Source organism: Temnothorax nylanderi, unplaced genomic scaffold (assembly GCF_030848795.1).
Source record: "Temnothorax nylanderi isolate EJ_2023f unplaced genomic scaffold, tnyl_v1.0 TNYL_tig0041_pilon, whole genome shotgun sequence".
Classification (NCBI taxonomy): domain Eukaryota; kingdom Metazoa; phylum Arthropoda; class Insecta; order Hymenoptera; family Formicidae; genus Temnothorax; species Temnothorax nylanderi.
The window spans coordinates 927,908-949,425 of record NW_027249103.1 but is presented as its reverse complement, the minus strand read 5'-3'; the positions used below and the strand labels follow the sequence as shown (position 1 = coordinate 949,425).

At 37.8% G+C, this 21,518-nt stretch overlaps 2 protein-coding genes across 2 annotated transcripts in view; both read right to left on the bottom strand.

Moving 5' to 3' along the window:
* Positions 1–17,230, bottom strand: part of LOC139771580 (uncharacterized) — a 37,175-nt gene extending 19,945 nt beyond the window's left edge. Inside the window, exons 1-2 of the mRNA XM_071704457.1 lie at positions 15,449–17,230; positions 3,071–3,131 (exon numbers count right to left, since the gene is read on the bottom strand). Of these exons, the coding sequence (XP_071560558.1) occupies positions 3,071–3,131; positions 15,449–15,457 (70 nt within the window). The 5' untranslated portion in view covers positions 15,458–17,230. The remainder of the gene's footprint in view (positions 1–3,070; positions 3,132–15,448) is intronic.
* Positions 17,231–17,330: 100 nt separating this feature from the next.
* Positions 17,331–21,400, bottom strand: LOC139771572 (probable RNA-binding protein 19). The gene is made up of 11 exons (XM_071704446.1): positions 21,201–21,400; positions 20,911–21,112; positions 20,607–20,821; positions 20,330–20,495; positions 19,744–20,025; positions 18,517–19,658; positions 18,236–18,438; positions 18,051–18,167; positions 17,862–17,967; positions 17,592–17,715; positions 17,331–17,482 (listed from the first exon to the last, which is right to left on the bottom strand). Exons 1-11 carry the CDS (start codon positions 21,234–21,236, stop codon positions 17,400–17,402), a joined length of 2,676 nt encoding a protein of 891 aa, XP_071560547.1. The 5' UTR covers positions 21,237–21,400; the 3' UTR covers positions 17,331–17,399.
* Positions 21,401–21,518: the final 118 nt, after the last annotated feature.

The window sequence follows — 21,518 nt, the reverse complement described above, 5'->3', positions numbered from 1 at the left end:
AATAAGGAGTTCCTATAACCCTGCGATTATATGAATTGGATTAGATTATCTAGGATATCATTACAGTTAATACAACTTCCTTCAACGAAACGTTACGATGATCCACACGTAACCCGATCGAAAATGGCAATTGCGAAAGTGAGAGATAGTATTACGAGACGGATATTGTTTCTCCCGCTAGCCGTCCGAGCGGTTAATTAGCCGAATGCGTGTATCTATGCACGGTGAGGTATGCATCTCGTTGCCCTGCTTCGCACGCGCATAATCGCCCACGAAGGCTGACTTTGACGGTGCGCGCCGAGAGTCCGCGTTCGTTCGGTTATATGCAAGGAGATACTTTCGAGTCGTCCGCGAATTATCCGATCGTGCTTTCACCGATCGTGCGTGAAACGAGGCCGAACATCGTGTGGGAACAATGCTACGAGCGGTGCCTGCAAATTAAGTCCTGCTACTTGACCCTGACCAGGAGGACTAGGCGACACTTTGGCGAGGTCGACGAGTATCCTCGGGCGATGAATATCGAGACCTAACCGCGACCGGTGCGATTTCATCGGAGTTTAATCGGAAGATCTACGTCTGCGTGATCAAATTAAAGGATATGTTACATATAATTTGTGAAATTAAAGGAAAGTTAAATTTTATCGTTTTAACTATGATATACATAATGATTAATTATAGATTAATTATGACTGTCAAACCAGTGTGTTATAAACTAGAGAGACTTTCAAAAAATAGGAAAAATGAAAATTTCAGTAAAAATACGTAATATGTACGACCTAGTTGTTTATATTGTACAAATTTATTTTTAGTACAAATAAGTATCCACTTCTAATCTAAAGTAATTATTTTACATATAAAGAATCGAGTTTCTCTGTAGATTGCTCTTTCAAGGTTTTTCCATTTTTTTTCATATTTTATAAATATCTACATGAAATAGATAATGTTACAAAATTTAAAAACTTTAGGAGCAATATCGACAAATCGCATTTTTTTCTTATCTTAATTATGAAATGGATCAAGTAGGGAACAGCAGAAATAGCATTAAATAATCATTTCAATATTTCGGACACAACAACGAAGTCGTGCAAAAATAATATAATAAGATTCGTCAAGAATATATCACTTGCATTAATCGGAGATTCTGAAATGCATGTTCGTGTTAGATACAACACGTCGTATTGAATCTTTAATATGTAAAGCCCATTACCTCCCCCCCGCCCAGCAAAGATCACCGATACTGAAACGCTCGAGATTCTCTTTCACCGCAATAACGCCCACCAAGAGAGTATACTCGTAACAGTCCCACGCTATGCACATATATCGGCATTATACGAACGGCATAATGGTATTAAACCGCGATACATAATAGCGTAGATAATATCGAGCAAGAGACCCGCGATCTCCGCTCTTGCTCGTGATCGCGCGTTTTTCCGGATTTGCCCGTCAAATATGAGAAAAATCCACGTCGTGGCTCTGTACCTTAATCGCGATGTGGAAAGCGCCGTTATTGAAAGCGCATAAACATCGCAAGGTGGAAGTCTCCCCATATTATCGCTCGTTCTCGGGCATTATTGTCCATTGTGAAAAATGTTACAGCTTCTTCGCGCGATTTATGGGAATGTTAACTATATAATTCTTTACGAAGTTTAAATGATCGCGCGAGAGCGTTAACTGCGAGAAACTTTCGAACATAAAAATTATAATATTCAATGATATGTTTCCCGTATATCTTATCAATTGTTTTAAATCTATTTTAAATTGTCTTAAAGTTGTTTTCGAACGAAATCAAGAAAGAAATCAAGCAGTTAGCTACTGTTTTTTGATATTATTAATTTATCTTTATAGCAATACAAAAATTAAAATATAACATATTTATTTTAAATGATTAAAAAATATTAAGCATCCATTAGAAGAGCTATTATCTATACAATAGTTGCACAATAATTTTGGTTTTGCTCCGATAACAGATTCCTCGATCAAATTAGGAGAAAGACTGACATTTTCTTAACAAGAATATATAGGAATGTTCAAAATTTTTTGCAATTTTTCATTAAATATCTAAGTGCGTGAGAGTAAATTTGAATTCGGATCTGGGATTGAGATTTTATATAAGCGAAATTTATTTCGATAATCGAACAATCTCTAAAGAGTGCACACACATAACGTATACAAAAAGTAATTTCTACGCTAATTTTTCTGACTTATATCGGAACATAGTTAACGCCAATGAATTTGCAGATGTTACAAAAAAAAAATCGAACGCTCAATTAGATTTAACTCCTCGTTTCAAGAACATCCGCAAAAGAGTCGAGCCTATAATAACAAGTCTTCGCGGTGAAACTTTCGATCTTTTCCTGGGACTTTTGCGGGAAAGCGAACGGCCGTCCCAGACAGCTGGAAAAACTAGTACTTTACGAGCTATCCGAGAGACCCTTTCGTTTTCTTCGCGTGTCCCATTCCAATTCGCTCGCTCACGGTTGCGGTGCCGATTGCTCTCGTGCAGCGTGGAAACGATTATATTGTTTCGCTTCCAGAATACACCAAGCAGATAAATGCCGGGGATTCGGATAAATGCAGCCTCACAGTTTGTTTCGCAAGATGAAGGTTTACATTGACGGTGCATAAGCGCTCTTCGAAGTTTATTGCAAGCTATAATTTATTTTTAACATCCATATAAGCGTCACTTTTCCGGTACCACGTAAAGCCCGGCTGCCGTTATTTTACGTAATACTTTTATATTTGGCGTAAAGTTTCATTTGCTGTCGCTACTGGCTACTGCGTAATTATACGAGGTGCTCCTCGAAGATCGGAAGGAGTCAGGTAAGCCATATTTTAAAAGAAATTCAATCTGGACAATTGTTGACTTTTAAAAATGTTTTAGCCAGAAAAAAATCGCGAATTATTAAATGTTTGCTAAAAGAAAGTCGACTTGAAATCGAAATCATAGAATCGAATAGTTGAAAGATGTACTCAATTTTCTGTATGTAATTTTAAAAATCCAGATATTAAATTTTAACTGTTTTTTTTTTAATGGAGAATTACTTTTATAGGAAAATTGCGAAAGACTTACCATCTTGTATCATCGCCAACAGAATTCCCAAGCAGAGAATCAGCGACGCCGCTCGCACCTCCTGCAACGGGAAAAATGGTGCGTCTCATTAATAATTCATCGTCGCCGGAGACGTATAATACAATATGTCAAAGTGAGAGTCTCGCGCAAATAATTAATTCATAGCGAGTTCGTCGCAACTTTGGTAGCGTTCGATCTCTCACGTATTTGGCAACGAATCGGTAGTGAGTCAACGGTAATAGCTGGTGACTTCATTAATAAATGCCGAGATGCAGTTAACGCTAGAAAGTTTGCATTATCGATAATGTACTAACATAAGAGTGAAATAAAGACAGTTAATGAACATAAAAATATTCCTAACATTTTATACAACAAATAAAAATTTAAGATAAAAAAATTCTTGACAAAATGACTAAGCTTTCACTCGCATTGCGATAAATTTTAAACTAATCGTAAGAGTTATATATATACATATTTATATATACATATATTAATTACAATCTTTTTGTATCTCTTAAACTATTTTACAAGTTTAAGTAATGTGCGTGTATCCTGGGAATCAAATAAGTGATGCACGTATCCCTGGGAATCGAGATTCCTAATTCATTCACGGTGCGTTCGCGGTGCATTCACGGTGCATTCACAGCCCCCGTGAGATGCGTGAATTAAAGCCAGCAGCCGTATAAAATATATCTATCTATCTCGGTGTTACGCGTTACACCGAATGCCGGTTCCGCTTGTAACCGCTTATGTAACGTAGAAATGTAAAGTGCACGACGCGACGATGCACTTGTTCCCATAGCCCGGCTCGGTTAACGCGAATCGCGCGGGCGGCTCTCCCGATGCCGGGATTAATAAAGATCGATGATATACATCGGGACGGAATGAATGGCGTCCAACGACACATATGGACAAACGCGGACGACCGCTCCTCGTTACGTAATGGGCGTGCAAAGAGAAAGCAAGAAGAAAGAACGCGGCGCGACTTTCTCGCGGCGGCGTTTCGGGCGGCGAGTTTCGCGTTACATTAACGTGTAACGCCACGCCGCGCCGCCCGCTCTGTCGTGATAACAATTAACGCGCCTCCGTGGACCCCGGAAATTCCTAATTCGTTTAATGAGACGGACAGAAATTCCGGGGCCGCGGCGCGCCTCTCGCGGAAAGGCAGCCGCGAGCGCGCGATGACTTATTCTTAATTGGTCCTTTCCTCTGATTGCGGCGAAACTTACAACATCTCGAGACGTTGAATGGAGTCGGTAACTATCGGATATCCTTTCGACATTCGCAGACATTAAACAAGAAATTAACGGCCATTGCGAACGCTTTAACGAGGCATCGAGTAGTTTCGAAGTCACAATCCACAGAAGTTCGACGCGCAAAATCTCGAGGAAATAAATAGACAATAAAAATCTCTTAAATTAATTTTAACTGCGTTTCTCGTCTTAATAGATACTTAATACCAGGATTAATTTACGAAGATATTCCACCACAAATATTCGTCGTTTCTGATAATTTGAACGTAACTTTGCGATTTCTGATGTATATGTATAGAAGTTAAATATATTCGTAGTTTTTAAAAAGGAGAAATGTAATTCGCGGTGTATGCAAATTAAACAAAGTTTAAAATTTAATTTATCTCTTCAAGTGTAAATATTATCAGTGCTTGATGTAATACATAATGAGCCACTGGTGGCTGCAGTCTTCAATTAAGATAATTACAGTACGGCGCGAATATTCTGTCTCCGCCCGTTCATAAGGTGCAGTCACTGCAGTCCAGTGTGTTACATCGCAAGTTACATTTCTGCAACCGCGGGGGACCTGACAATCATCTCGTCCGTCTCGTTGCGAACCGTCCTCGCGAAGCACGTGTGCTACCTCCCCGGAGTAATAGCTCGCGCTCGGCGGCGCGCGGCTGGCATGCACGCGCGGGGTGGGTCAAAAAACTCCCGGGGCCCCTCTAAATGTCAAATAACTTTCTACGATGCCGGGATCCTTGGAAAGCGGGTACGGGCGATTCAAGGGAGAGCCTCGAGCGATTATATACGTTCGCGTTCTCGCGCCGCTGCGTATCAGTACGCACACGCGCGCGCGCGCGCGTACGTCGATCGTCCGGCGACCGGCAAACACGATCGGGGCTGGTCATTGCTGGACTTTCTGGGAGTTTCGTAACCGGAACGGAAGTTCTCGTCGTGCTTTCGACGCACGATTCGCTACCGGCGTCCCACCGCCGGACGCCATTACCATCGTTTGACTCTTAAACGATTTCTCATGTTAAATTTCGCAAAAATTATCTTACGCTTCGGTGAAAGGATCCGAACTCGGGAATCTGATCATTTTTCGTTTCTCGTAATCACAAGCCCGGAGATATACAAGCGGAAACCAATGAGAGAAATTAAATCGTACGAAATTCTGTTGAAAATTTAATTTTCATTACTATTTCAGTTTTATTCATCATATTCGCGACATAAATGTACGTCAACTGTACTATAATACGAATAATATACGTTAAATCTCATTTTATTTATTATACTACGCATTATTATTCCAAACTGGGATAATAATTTCAATTTGGTAAAGAAACTGCAAGCAACTTTTCGCTTTAGCGTGAAGCAATTAATTAACTTTGACCCAGTGCATAAGTACATAAGTACTGGGTCAACGTTAATTTACTTACGTACGATTTAATGCAGCTCGCGGCTCGGCAAGCGTTCATTTAGCTTGTTCGTGTGCGAGCTCACCGAGAATCTCTTGGTGCACATAATCGAGAAGAAAGGTTCTTGCAACGAGTAAGACGTGCAGGTATGCAACTCCGGTCGCGGATATGCTACACGCGTATGCAGCTAAATCCTGCATATATCAGATTTATCTTGTCTACAGAATAAATACCAAATGGGAATCCCGTGCGTCTTGAATATCCAAATTTATTGACCTTTATGAATATCACTATTTTTCTTTACCACGCGAATTTCTTATCTTATAAAAACAAGTCGTTACGAATTAAATCCGCAAGGCAAACGGAAACAGAAAATCGTGTGTAAAAAAAGAAAAATTTAAAAGGCTTCTTACGTCGCGTCATCTTCAGCCTCTCTTTCCTTTTTCTTATCCGTATCGTTTTTATAATATTTTTTATTGGTATCGTTTTATTTACTTAACAACTTTCGTATAATTATTGCATTAATAATATATAATCGCATTTCTTTGCACAGTGATATAAATAACGACAAGAAATATTTAAAAATTTGTATATTTAATATTCAATTGTGAGGAATTTTTATACTCGATTGGAATTTAAGAATATACAATATGGGTACGTGATATACAGATACGGATAACGATTTCACTCGATTAGAATAAACGCGACGGTATTCCTACCACTATAATTATATAATAGCTCCATGAAGAATATTTTTACGTAAACGGTCTTGCCATGCTGCACATAAAAGGAAAGTGATAATAACCGGAACAATAATGTATGCAAATTAATCGTGTGCGCATCGACATCGAGATTACCGAATTATTCCCGTTTGGTTGCCGAGTTTCGGCCAGCAATAGACTAAATATATTTCGTTTAATTATTCGGTACCAGCAGAACCAGTATACTAATCGCGGCTTCCGTGGTGAAACATTATAACTAATCGCCGCGTTCGTTCGATTAAGAAATAACCGAGAATCGAAACATTTTAGGAATGCGAACTATTTTCCGTGCACCGCGGACAGTTTCCTCTTTCTGACTAATATATTCTCCACATCTCGGACAGTTGCATCACCGATAAAATACGACGGCACCGTTCGTTATTCAAATTGACAAATTAAGTCAGCCTATAAAGCATAATCTCAACAAGTTTAAATTGCGACACTGTAAACACGCGAGAGTGATCCGTATATTTATTTATGATAATGAAAAATAGAAGGATTGGCTTGAAATACAATTACTTTCCGAATTTGTAAGGTGCTTGGAGAATATATTAGTCAGAAATCGGAATATATTAGTCAGAAGCGGATGCTCCTTTTTAATAATTACATAAGTGTTCAGCATTAAAATTAGCTTCGGTATTCAAGATTGCGACTCAATACACAAAAGTTGAAGATCGATGCCGTTTCGTTTAGTGAAATGGCTATGACATTTTCATACTTCATCTTCAGCGTGATAATTGCAGTCCATGATTAGGTATATGGTTACAGCCGAGATCATCAAATCGACCTCAACCGCAAAACCTTTCGAGAATCCTTTCGAACGAGGAATTTTATCGCGACCGTCCAGCTTTTACTACGTGCAGTGTTTTACCCGGATGAAAGCAGATTCATTGACTTCACGATTAAATCCGAGCGACGTTTAAAATGATACAGTACACGTCGACATCGTTTCCTTAAATATAGCGAAAGATCGACTGGATCAATTAACTGATGCAGCGTGAGACGAAGAAGAAAATTTCTCTTCGGAAGTGAACAAGTTTTAATTTTTCCCATAACTTTCGAAGAGGAAGCAGCGCTCGAGTTCTTCTCTCCGTTTACACGCCTCGGCGTTGTTATCCTTTTTCGGATCCCGTGAGCGATAATCTTGCCGACGGCAGCGCCGATCAGCACTATAATTTAACGGGTATTTATCGAAATGACGGCTAGTAACTCTTTCAATAATAAACGACATCGAGCTTTATGGCTCGTATCGCTCACTATTGATGGAGATCATAAATATCCAGATTAGAGAACAGTGTTATAGTGCCTTTTCACGTTGACGCTCGATCGGCTCGACGCTCATCTTCAGTGAGCAAAAATCTTTAGAAATAATATTTTTTATTTATATATATATTCGTAAAATATTATTACTTGAAGATATTACTTGAAAATAATTAATATTTTACGTATTTCGAAGCCTATTTTTGATTGTACTGAGACGATCAACGACGATTCAGCGTCAACGCTGGATGTTGAATAAATTCAGCTTTATTTCTTGACGCTAGCGTCAAAGCGAAACCACGTGACCCTAGAAATAATATTTTTTACTTATTTATATTATATAAGTAAATTTATATATGTATATAAATAAAATATATTATATTTGAAGGTTTTTGCTCGCTGAAAATGAGCGTCGAGCGTCAACGTGAAATGGCACCTGTTATAATGCCGTATTTTCCGTGCCTTTCTTGTTTTTTTAACATGCAAGTAAATTTTACATTATCCTTCTTTTCAGCTCTAATATATACTTATCTCTTTTTTTCATCCCTATTACATTTACGATTATAATGCGGTTTTTAGCGCAGACAGTTTTTCTTCTATATCCGAAAATTAAGAATAACATTTTTGGCATACGTTTTTTGATCTGCATTTTTTTTTTAACTGAATTATAATTCACCTGCCTTGATACCTTATGCAAATCGCAAATTTTATGTGTTGTCTCCATTCCTGAGAAGGAATTTCAAGTTAATGGTTTTCCTTATCTTGATTTTTATCGGCATCCACTCAACGGGAATGAACGGAGAACAGAGGCGGGGCGTAAGAATAGAACCCGTTTACCAAGCGGAGTTATCGCTATAATAATGCAGGAGGCACCCCGATTGGCCTTTCGCACTCTCTGCGCATCGCATACTTCCAGAAACCAGATTTCTGAACGTCCAAGGTTGTACTGAAAAACGACCGGCTCTTCTGGACATTTGTCGTTGTTTATGCGCGACACGACGAGAGAAAAACGCAGTCGTCCGTGGCTACTTTTAGCCACGGCCTTTCTTTCGGCCGCGCTATTAATATCGCTCCGTGAATGAGTAACTCAAGAATGCAGCCTAGGCGCCGGACGCGCAGTTTAACGATCTTATCGGCGATTTAATTGCTAAAAATTAATTGCATTGTAAAATGTATTGATTTTTAAACCTTCCACGATATTCAGATATCTAGTTATTTTTATTGCCTGTTTTGATAGTGAAGATGAACCTTATATAAAGACAAACTTTTACAAATTACACAACGAAATTAATATTATAATTTTCTTCGGAGAAGAAAATAATAGGAGACTAATGATGACATAATGCGCATTCTTTTGTATCACATTTATATTTTTTATTTCTCTTTCTCAGACTGACCAATAGTAATTATTTCCGCAAGATGATATTTTACGAGAATTATTGATAATAATCTTGTAAATTGTCTCTTTTTCTATATGATAGTAATATAAATAATACTGGTTAATTAACTTATATCCATTTCTACCAATGCAGATTAACTTTGATTTTGGCTTAAACTTACTTTTTATCTTTCTCTAATTTCATGCAAGAACTAGAAAAAGATGAAAAGTAAGTTAAACCGTGATTAAAGTTAATCTATATTGGTAGAAATGGACATTAGCCAGATAACTGGATATGTGATATGATATAATATTTGAATATCTAGCTACACGGAAAATTGATATGGTCGATTTTATTGAAAGTCAGTGGTCGAATTTATGTAATTAAACAACGTTTAGACGGTGCTATGACCGAGCGTAATGGCTCCCTGTTATGAAAGGTACAGGCGACATTCTTGATCTGAAATCTTTTTATTTCCGTGCTGAGTGCCAGTGGTGCGCGGGCGATTGCGATTTGATCTATCCGTTACCAGTTGGCCGCGTTGCATGCGATTAAATGGACTTAATCTTCATGCACCATTTCCATCATTACGGAGATGAAGTCATCAATTAAAATTCTCTCAAGTCCAGAATTACGTAAATAACAATACCGTAAATGGTAACATTGTTAATGTAATTGCAATTTGTAGTATTTTAATTGCAAATGACTCTATTTGCATTTAATTTGCATTCAAGTGGAACAAGTAGTTTAAATATACAACTACATATCTCGTAATTATTAACACTTATTTGTATGCTACTTATATCTTTCTCCGGAGATAAAACACTATTCATCTTCGTACATATAATGCGTCTCAGCACTAAATTTCTAACATTAAAACTAGCTCTAATTTGCACACATCCGTTAGGCGCTAATTATAAAATAAAAATTACCGCAGACGTCGTCGTAGCGCCGATTAAATGGCACTTCTGAGTTATTTTACTGCTATCTTGAAATTGGATACGTAAAAATCAATTTGAATTGTCGCGTCGTCGAAGACCATACTTCACTCACTTTTACTTTCTACGGAGTTCACCCTGAGGGCACTCGGGCTCTCGCTCTCTTTCGTAGAGAATTAATAGACCGATTATGCCAGCAATTAAGTCTTCTTTGTCGACAAAACGACTCGAGGCAGTCGACGATCCACTAATTCTTCGTTCCATTGAAAACAAGACAGCAGAAAGTTCTAAATTTCAATTTTATTTTTTATCTCGTGTAATATTTACTGAATCATGTAATATTTACTAAAGAATCTTGTAATATTTACTAAAGAAATTTCTATCTTTATTTAAATTTGAAAAAAAAAACAGCTTAATTTCTTCCTAATTAAATATTCTTGAATACAAATTGATCTTGAGTATTTTCTCTTAAATAAGAAATTTTGCATACCAATAAGATTGTGAAGTAACTCATTTTCGATTAAGAAATGCTTTTCACCACATTTTCGGTGAAGATGAATATGGAGATGATGTCAGAGCTTTCGAATATTGATAAATGAATAAGATGATGGTAATATCAGAGCTCTCGCAATTGCGAGAAGATCGTCCCGAAGATACTCGTGTTTATATTTTGAGCCTAAAGCGAAATGTTCTTTCCACTTTCAATTTCGAATGAAAAGCGTGGCAGCAGAATCAAACAAAAATATAATTAGAAAAGCGTATTCCTCCTTCCATGTACGTACTATCTAATTTTTAAAGTTAAAAACTTGATCTAAATTATATTAATCTGTGAGATTTCCTGATAATTATGAACTTGAAGCGTAAATTTCATTAACTTCCATATAAACTCGTCTTCGAATTCAGTCAAAGTATAAAATTATTTTAATAAAAAATAGGATATTGGAATAAAATAAAATATTTTAGATACTATAAATGTAGATGAGTATATAAATATTCAGTTGCAAACGATAATGATCATCGTTCAGCTGAGGCTCGTAGTAGCAGATAATGCAGTCGCATTTAAACATCGACGAAAGATTCCGCCCCGAGCCACGATCGACTTCGCGAAAGGTCGACTGCTGACCGACCTTCCGAATGTCTCTTATTTCTCTGTCTCCGACTCCTTCGCCTTTTTCTCTCGTCTAAAAGTCGAGGAAACTTCTCATTCCGGGAGTCCCGGCACCTTTCACGCATTCCTCCCGCGTCTCGTGAACACGCAAATATAGCCGTTTGGATTGGCCGAAGGTCGTATTGTCATCGCGAACAGATGCGAAGGTCGGTCTTCGCAGGCATTAAAATCGCTCGCGTCTCGACGCTTCTCAGTCGAGTAAAGTGCAAGTTTGCTTTCACTTCGGAAGCTGAACGATGATTCATGGCCCTCGAACCGAAAGATGGGGTGTGTTCTTTCATTTTCGAACCGGTTTAATATAATTACCTTTCTGATAATTAAACTGGTATTCGTATTCACAAATCATCCTAATACAATCGGACGAATTCATCAATTTCTTTTTTTAGAGAAACATACTTCATTGTACTTGAAAAAGAATACGTAGATATAAGATAATAATCAATAAATTTCAGAAATTTTTCAAAGGCAATCACAATCAGAGTTGAACCAAACGCTTCAGAGCGAGATGAAGATCTACTCTACAATTGTTAATTAAGATATTATCTGCAACATCTAATAATTTTTTAAAGAAGAACTTTAGAGAAACAGATGTCATAACAAGACATATGTATGTACTTCCACGGGATAATTTGTGCGGTTGGGACCAAAAGAGCGACGGCTAAGTCCGCCGCCGTCCGCGTCCAATTTTCCGGCGGATAATTTAAGGCGCGATTTTTTTCGCGGCTTCCAAATTACCTCGTCGATCCGTCGAGGAGCGGACGGGAGGACTGTTACGACCTCCCGATCGATTTTGCAATCGAATTGCCACACGCGCTCGCTCTTTCTTTGCGGCGTGCAACGGCTTAAAGCGGGGCGCATTGCGAGTTGCGAGTGCAACGGCCAAGAGGGGGGCCCGGGGCCCGGGGTGGCGGCACGAGGTGGGACCTCTCTTTCCTTCCAGCATCGGGAGGAAGCCGACGGTCGTTCCCAGGTATTCGATATGCGCGATAGATCGTGCCCTCAAATGATCTCTTCCAGCTCTTTGCAGCTCGCGCCCGCTCGCGCCTTGAGATACATTCGATCGCGCGTAGATCCTGAGAAGTTGCACCGCGCCGCTCTGCTGCAACATTAATCTACTATCGCTGCGAGGAATGCAATGTAAGAGGTTCTATTACCAGCACCTTCTAGATTACGATGATATCCTTTCCAGAATTATTACGTCGCAGAAAGTGAGCGAATTAATACCGCAATGCACGATCCATTTTCCGCTCGATAGTTTACGTTCGAACGTAAAAGGGAGGTATATTCGCGCGGAGGAAGAAACACCGGAAGATATATCTTTATTGTGTTTATTTTTTGAAAAAATTTGTAATTTTTCCGTATGGGATACATGAATACACCGTATACATATAATGAAAATCTATAAATTTAATTATAACACAACATAATAATTGAACGAAAAATAACACGATGGAAAATTTAATTTAATCATATAATAAATTAATTGCAATAAGTAAGTAAGTGTAATTAATAAGTAAATTGTAATAAAAAGAACTTTTTCAATGCCATATGCGATGTACGCTGGGATAAAAAATAATCGTTTCGATTAGCGAAGTAATGGATTTGAATATCGCGAAGAAATCAAGAAACGTAGCGTTTCATGTCAAGTAGACCCCCATATAATGGGGGATGCGTTTCGTATTATACGAGTCAAATGTTATTAAAGATGTAACAGCAGAATATTTTTTATTTCACTTTAAACAAACAAATATTAAAATTTTTCTGTCGTGTTATACAAATCCGTGTTATATGGGAGTCTACTGCATATTTTTCGTCAAAGTTTATCCTTTCCGTAAAAATCTTCTAAAAATTCGTTAAAAAATAGAGAACGTGCATAACGTAATCACGCAAGATTCATCGTCCGGTATGTGAAACAGCAAAACGCAACCATATAACTCACGCACACGTTGAAATGAGATTACAAATCTGATTCTACTTTCGCTGTTTAAAATTTGAACGGGAGTTGATTAAAATTACCGGTAGCGCTGCTTTTATCGTTTTATACTCGTAATACTTGATATTCTAACTTGCAGTAATCGTGTAATAATCGCAAGTACAACCACAAGAAAAAGTCGTTAAAAATCAAAATAAATAATTTATAAATCAATAAGTTTATAAAAAAATAATATAGATAAATAATTAAAAATATAGATAAATTAATTAACAACAGTGTAACTTAATTAATATTACGTAACGTTATCTTTCACTTTCCACCTTTACTTTCGAAGAATCGTATTTTTATTATTCCATTCTCAGAATATGTTCCGCGCAATGTCATTTTTAAAAAACTCGAAGCTCTGAGCACTTAAGTCTGTTTTCTTGACTACATAACATTGTTACTTTCTTTTTTAGTCAAACTCTTAAATTATGCCGATTAGAATAAGATTAGGAGTCGCGCTCGCAGAAGATACTCCTTTCTCTCCTCGTCTCCTTTCCACGCATTCCTTCTCACTTTCGTGCTCATTAACGCCGTGGATTCGTTGAAAGCGTGACTAGTATGCAAAGAGCTAAAAAAAAAAAAAAAAAAAAAGAAGAAGGAACGAGTGCCTACGCCTACGGACGTGCCCATATAGATTTGCACTTCTCGTTCGAGTTCTCAAGGTTTCTTTTCCACGCCATTCGCGCGTTTGTAATCGCGTTTTGATACCGCGGGGCGAATATGCAAGTCAAATGTTTCCCTCGCCTGCGCGTTACTCAACGCGAATGTAGATCTTTCCTTCTGGAATTCGATCTCCAGCCTCCGACGCGCAACTTTTACCTCCACCTCATCGAGCCGCGCCAAAACGGATTGCGTTGCGCGCGCGCGGAATCATGTAGGACAAAACCGCGATCGCGACCGCAATCGGCCACGATTTCTCATTAATGTTGATGCAATTTCGATCGTTTGCCCGCACGCTCGGTCGGAAATTGGTCTACGCATCGCACGTTCCAGTAACACACTCCCAGCGAGAGAAGAAGGATTGCGAACCCGCGTGCTGGATATAACGAGCTCGTAATTACGCGGATTCGAGCGAGATCCTCGTGAGTTTCTCGCTCACCGGGACTCGGTGATTTCCAAATAAACATTATTCTTTCGCGCCGGGCTCTTGGAAACGGCTTGGGCGCAGGCATCGCCGTCCGTGTTTGATTCGCAGATAACATACATCTCGCGCAGGAAAGTCCGCACTTCCCGCCTAGGCGTAGTCCTTGTGTTACTTTTCCGAGAGCGCATCCGTCGTCAGCGTCGCGCGTTCGAAGATTCTCTACTTCGTTCTAACAATAAGATTCTTTTCCAGCGAACGCTTTCTAGAAATCACTGATCGAGCGCATCGTCGAAATGTTAGAAATCGAGATCTACGCGAAAAAAATCGATGAATTAATTAAAAATATACAACTCATTTAAATCCGGAGTTTATATTTTCGTGACGAAATCGTGGGACAAGAAATGATTCCTTTTATTATTAAAGATTTTTTTTTCAATTCAAAGATAATTGTAGAGAAGATTAATGAAGTTTTGTGGTCGTAATAATAGATTCGAAAGAGAGAATTGCGTGTTTTTTCTTGATGATTGCTTGGAGAACTATCGAAAGCTGCATATCGTCATCGAAAATGTTACTGTTAATAAAAAATATCGATCGCTAAAGAACAGTTTTAGATAACGACTTATCACTATGAAGGTGAAATTTGTTTCCTCTGCCCAAGTCTAGTTCTTGTTCTAATCACCCAGTGACTCAGTTCCAGTTTGATTAGAGAGTCATTCGAAGAGAAATGATTATCACTTTCGGAGAACAAGCCTTCTCCAGATACATTACGTCAAAGAAAATAAATTGCTATTTCTACTGAGAGTAAAAATTGCTTCTCTACAATCTTAACATTTCCAGCGCCTAACGTGACATTTCGACTGGTATTTAAACAGGTTTCAGAGAAATCACAAAACACTTTCAGAATAAATTTTCTGCAGACGTGTGGAATTAATGAGAAGTGATTTCTAATCTAATAACGTAAAATTGAAAATTGCTTCTTTGTACGATTAATTCAATATATTAGTCTTATTCCGGCTCAATGCATCTAGTGACACTCTAACATCCTGTTGTTTTCAAGAGATCAGCTTCCAATGATCTTTGGGTATCAACCGCAGGTAGATCGCGAAGGAATTGTTTAATGACTCGACTTATCATCGGTTCGGGGATGAGATTCTTACCCAGTCCATGTTTAATCGCTTGGTCTAATCCCTCAGTGATTTAATTGCCTGTCTTCAGTCAGGAGATCCTCAGCTTGCACACATCGCGCGTTAGATACATCCGCTTAAAGTGCACGGGCCCACAGCGGCGAAATGCGAAATCGCCCGTTGCACTCGCGACCTTGTATCTGTACGACGACACTTGAAGGACGACGCGGCGCTATTGGTACCCTGCGGGGACGAGGCGCGAGCACCGTTCTCCAGGACGATGAGCGTACAACTGGCTCGGTCTATCTGGCGTTCGCGCCCGCAAGCCCAGCGAAGGTGGACGGAAGGCGCACTGTTACTTTCATGGGTCGTCTCTCATACTGCCAGCACCTTCGTGGGACATGCCACCAACCGATGATTGGACCCCACCAACCGGAACCGCCAGCGCGTTTCCAGTCCTTCGTGATGCCGGGCCCATGCAAGATACTTGGCGCGATGCAGTGGTGGAGGTGAAAGGAAGACATTTCCTCGCCGGCTGTTTTCGTCAGTACCGGCACGCTTCTGTTCGTTGGGCATGTAACGCTATAGGTGTTAACATTATTGTCGAACAAGTAGGAACTTTAGACACAATTATTTATTTTTTAGTTCCTTGATCTTTGTGTGCGTGTAATCATGATATTTCGAATAAAACGATACATGTACATATATATTGGATCAACAGTTATCTTAGGAAATATTTTCATGTTTTGTATTAAAATGGAAGTTTTAATCGATCCCCTTAGGATTACAATTCTCATCCATCACTACCCTTCTCCTCTCACTTAACCCTTTGGACCAACGGCTTAACGTCTCTGTCCGAAAGACGGAGCCCAGTTTGGTCCGCACAAGAGTCTTTCTTGCACGGAAGGCGCAGCTTTCGGAAAATAAATTCCATGTTTACGTGCTCAAGTGGACTCGAACCTGGTTTCTCAGATTACGAGTCTGGCGCTCTACCACTAGACCACACTGCCGCCATGTTTTGTATTAATAAACATTATAAAATAATATCTAATATAATATTAATAATTATATAATATAAAAAAATGAAACTGTTGATCCAATAAACAGACAAATAATATGAAATGTTTAAAATTTGTATGATGATTCACGTTGACCTTCTTACATATTATAGCTTAGCTTCTAACGAGCAGTTAACTTCTGTTTTTAATTTACTTACGACTTGATACGTCAATCTAAAACCTGACCCATACCATTCTCTTTGTTCAGTAATTTTTGGCAAATGAAAACTGGCTATAATCTCTGCCTTCTTCTTTAGACTTGTATGACTTATTCTTGTTTCCAGGAATGCAGAACATCGCCGAAGTAAATGAAAAAGCGCTTAGATTGAGAAAACTTTTAAGGGAACTTTTGAGTACCGTTTTGTACATATATTACACCACGCATTCTTATTTAAATTAGGCTATTATTTATAATATATACTATCTGTACTCTAGTTTTATATATATTTTACGAAATTGATCATTCAGTTATAAAAAAGTTAACGTAAGTTAACAGGAAATGATCTCATGATCTAAGGCAGTCAAGTAACCTAAATACATCGTATTATATCAATCATTGGAAATCATTCCTTGGAAAAGTAAGAAAAGAAAGAGTCACATTTAAACGTGACGCGAAGAGTAATGTCGCGCAATGAAAATACTTTCGACTTCCAACTGAGAGAGACTAACCTGAATATCTGGCCAACGTGAAGAGAAATGAAAATTGATACGGATCGTGTACGGATTACCAGATATTGATTCCAATAATCATTTGATAATATTGCTAATACTAGTATTTATAAAAAAGAAATTAACTAAAGAATTATTAAGAATGTTAATTAATCCTCTTACGATTTAATGAACGTTTTAGAATTGCGTATTAAGTAATTTGTGAATTATTATTTAAATAATACATATTTACATATAATTTGCAAATAATTTATAAATTATACTTCTTGAGCTGAATTTAATTCGAGACCAACACTTTCGGGATCTAACGTGGATTTTTTAAATCTTTTCGTCGAACTCTCTGAAAATAAATAAAAAAGAACCTTCAGAATCACGTAATTTTCTATTATATTAATCAATACGAATCAACTTATTTTGTTATAGTATAAGATATAAAAAAAATTAATTACCTTGGTAGAAACGTTTCGCAGTGCGTTTTCTAATTTCCTCAACACCTTCCTCCATCTGAGCCCACTCAAGAACTAATCTTCGACCGTACAAGTGAGTGCTTTGACACAGTGCTTTAAATGCTTTCTAAGAAAAGAACGCGAATTAAAATTAGTACAAGAATAACTAAATGTAGTTCTCATTCTTAGTCCTTATACGTTTATACATAATTTAACTTTTTACGTTAGATTTATTAAGTCGAATTAAATTCTTCAGGTGCTAGAAATTATTACCTTTGCATCTGTCGTAGTATAATACTCGATGAAGCCGAATCCTCTGTGCTTCTCAGTACCGACCAGTTTCTTCGGCATTCGTACGGCCTTCAACTCACCATATGACCTGTAAAATTACAATGAATTAATTAATGCATTGCATGTTGTGTAAAAGTATTTCGATAAAAAATATATATGATATGTACGTACTTGAATAATTCCGTCACTTCCTGGACAGTTGCTTGGAAGGGTATGTTTCGTACTAAAATTTTAGTGCCAGTTTGTTCGGTGATCTTGGACTTTTTCCTCGCTGTTTTGACGTCGGACCTAGAAAGTTTCGCAGATAACAAAAATTCTCGGCTTTTCGAAAAGATAGATTAAAAAAATAAACGTACATTAGTGTTCTCTCAGATCGTTTCAACTCCAAGCTCTTCCCATCGAGTACTGACATTTGCAACGTTTTTAATGCACGATCTGCGTCGAGTTTCCTCTTGTATCTTATAAATCCATATCCCATAGACAATTTTCTAGCAGCATTTTCAGGATCCTTTTTAGTTGCTATTGTGACATAATGGAGAGGACCGCATTTACCGAAGTACTGTAAGCGTAAAGTTGTATTATTACAAAAAAAAAACAACAATGATCGCAATTGCGAATGTAACAGTTTTTAACTTACATCTTTCAATTGTTCTTCCGTAGTTGTGAAATTGATATTCTTTACAAAAAGCGTTGTATCTGGTTCGGGCGGCTCGTCGTCTTCCTTTTTACGCGTATTATTCTTATTTTCTTTAGATTCTTTAGGTTCTTTTACCGTTGCTCCACCTTTAACTTCTTCGGAATCTGTTGATTTTTTGGTAGTTGCATTGTTTTTAGTTGCCTTAGTTTTAGAGGCGGGCGTAGTGAAACTGTTATCTGGCGCCCATTCCAGATACAACGGTAGATGCTTATATTTCGTATAAGCTAATGCACGGAAAGCCTTGCGTGCTTCGGATGGCTCCAGAAATTCTACCAGCGCTGTTATGCCCGCTGGTGGCATTACGATACGCGCCAGCTCCCCATGTTTGGCAAACATTTCTCGCAGTTCGTTCGGTTTTGTCTGAGCCGGTAAATTCTTCACTAAGATTATGGTGGTCGATCTCTTCTTTGGTGCTTCATTAAAAGCGTCCAAGCACACGCCGTTTTCCTCCAAAAAACCCTTCGTATCTTCAGCCAGTTGCGTTTCTCCTAATGCCAGTTTGACCGCGGCGCTCATTCCATTCGATCCGTCTTCCAGTAATTTCTCCTTCGTCGTGTTGTAGCGACTCGCGACAGCGTCCGCCACGGCGTTCTGCCCGAGAAACAGTGTATTCCAATTATGTGACGAACCCGCGGTTGTCTTAGTCTGCAGTTCTTTCTTTTGTTTATAAGTTAAATTTTCAGTATCGATATTCTCCAAGGATGCTTTCGCCTTTCCGGGAAGAATGTGTAACATTCTACCATCTAATACAGAACCGTCCAGTTCGCTGTAAGCTTTCACAGCGTGTTCTGGCATCAGGAACGTTACTGTGCCAAATCCTTTTGGTTTCCTAGTGATTTTATCCACAGGTAAATCCACTTCAGACAGAGGACCATACTTCTCAAACAGTTTCCTGATGTCATCCTCCGTAGTTGTATACGTCAGATTTCTGATAAACATTCTTCCAGATTCTGCTATACTCTCTTCGTCTTTCAAGGCCTCCTCTTGTTTCTTCCATTTAATATTGGTCTTACTAGACGAGTCCTTGTTAGATTCAACTGCCTCTTTTTGTTCGTATTTGGATACAAATATTTGTTTCCCATCTACACATAAATAAGGAATACACTTGAAAATGTATGTAAAATATTGTACCTTGCACTTTATATTGCATTCAATAATTGTTTTTACCTAGGAAACTCTTATTTTTCAGAAGAGCCTTCTTCATAGCTTGCTCCGTTTTGAACCCCACATAAGCTATACCTTTAATTTTGGGTGGGATTCGTATAGATTTCGGTTTTATTGGACGGAAGAATTGTTTAATGTGTTTTTTCATGTGTTTGTATGCAAGTCCTCGCATTTTTACAGTATAGAATGTTAATGGACCATACTTTGGCACATCTTTCGTCAATTTTATTCCACTCTGACGTAGCCAGTCAGGTTCGTCTTTTCCACTTGAGTGTGTTACTTTTTCTAAAATAGTATACATATTTTCTCAAGTTATTTTCTTACTTAAGGAAATACAAATTGCAATATTCAAGATAAAGTTTATTTTTTAAAAATAGTACAACATTAATCAGAAGTCTTAGTACATAAATTCTTCTATTAAATAATTTAATTGAAATAAATTTAAATCAATTTTATATGAGGAATTTTAAGTAAAAAATATTATTTTATTGCAAAAGAAAATGTAAATAAAGCCACAGTTGCTTAGTAATGCATACTTTATAGAAAAATAGAAAGAAATAACAAGGAAGAAAATGTTTTTTTTCCTCACCTGTATTTTTTTTAGATTCATCATCTTCCTCGTCTTCAGACTCGTCATCAGATTCCTCGGTAGCTTCTTCTTTCACTGGCACATCAATATCGTTTTTCCAGACTGCTTTTGCATCCTTACCAGTATGTGTTTCAAGAAACTCCATAAATAAAGGATCATCCTTGTGCTAAATCCAACATAATCGAAGACAATTTAATAAACAATTTCCTCTTAATTGACAGAAAGAATACAAGTTAAAATCTATTAATTTAAAAAATTAGAAAAGAATTTTATATACCTTCTTGAGTGCTTTCTTAACTTCATCACTCTCCTTTTTGTCTGCCTTTTTCTTCTTCTTCTTTACATCACTTTTGTTCTTAGTTTCCCCTATATCGTTCTTTCCCGCCGAATCTATCGGTTTCTCTTTTGACTTAGCGTCAGATGTTTCATTAGCTTTGTTGTAAGAACTGTCATTTGCATATTTGCTCCACGATCTTGGCTTTGAGGGATCACCTAAAATATCATACATACAAAATCACGTTCACATATCATTTACAAAACTGTTAGGTTACTATAACACAATAATTTATAGCTGTACGTGCCTAAATTTGCACAGTGCTCAACAGATATTATACAAGTATCGATGCATGTTTGATCAAAGTAGGTTTGCGCCAATTTCGCCTGTTCCTCTGTTTTGTAGCCAATAAATGCAAATCGTCGAAACTTGCCATCTTTGTACTTCAATTGTACATCGGTGACAATACCCTTTTGACTGAAAAATTCTTTCAATTTGGTATCTGTGACCTGTGCAAAATAAAATATACATATAAATATAAATATATATTATATATTATATTAAATAAAAAGATATCAGATGATTTCATCTACGTACACCTTTCGGCAAATTTTTCACTATTAAACGGGACATTCCGTCTTATCGATTATTTCCTATGTCTAGAAATAAGTCTTCTCGCCTGTGCCCGAAAATAAAAATTGTATATTCAGACACATGCAATTTTTAAATGTACAAGAAGATTGAAGTTATCCACGAGCGCACGTGGAAACAGGTTATGTTTTTTTGAACACGTGGGCGCGTCTTCGTTGTGATTGGTGGAAGACGTCCGAAGGGAAAGATTTAAATCCGGGACATTGAATTATACCTATACTGTTAGAAATTCTACAATGAGCAATTTTGCCGATTTGAATTAAT

What these genes read in the sequence shown, in the direction of transcription:
- LOC139771572 (XM_071704446.1), bottom strand. Translation starts at nt 21,236, where the DNA reads ATGTCCCGTTTAATAGTGAAAAATTTGCCGAAAGGT. An exon ending in TGAAAAATTTGCCGAAAGGT is followed by an intron (nt 21,113 to 21,200) that starts GTACGTAGATGA and finishes TATTTTGCACAG; the next exon opens with GTCACAGATACCAAATTGAA. An exon ending in ATACTACGACAGATGCAAAG is followed by an intron (nt 17,716 to 17,861) that starts GTAATAATTTCT and finishes TTCTTTTCTTAG; the next exon opens with AAAGCATTTAAAGCACTGTG.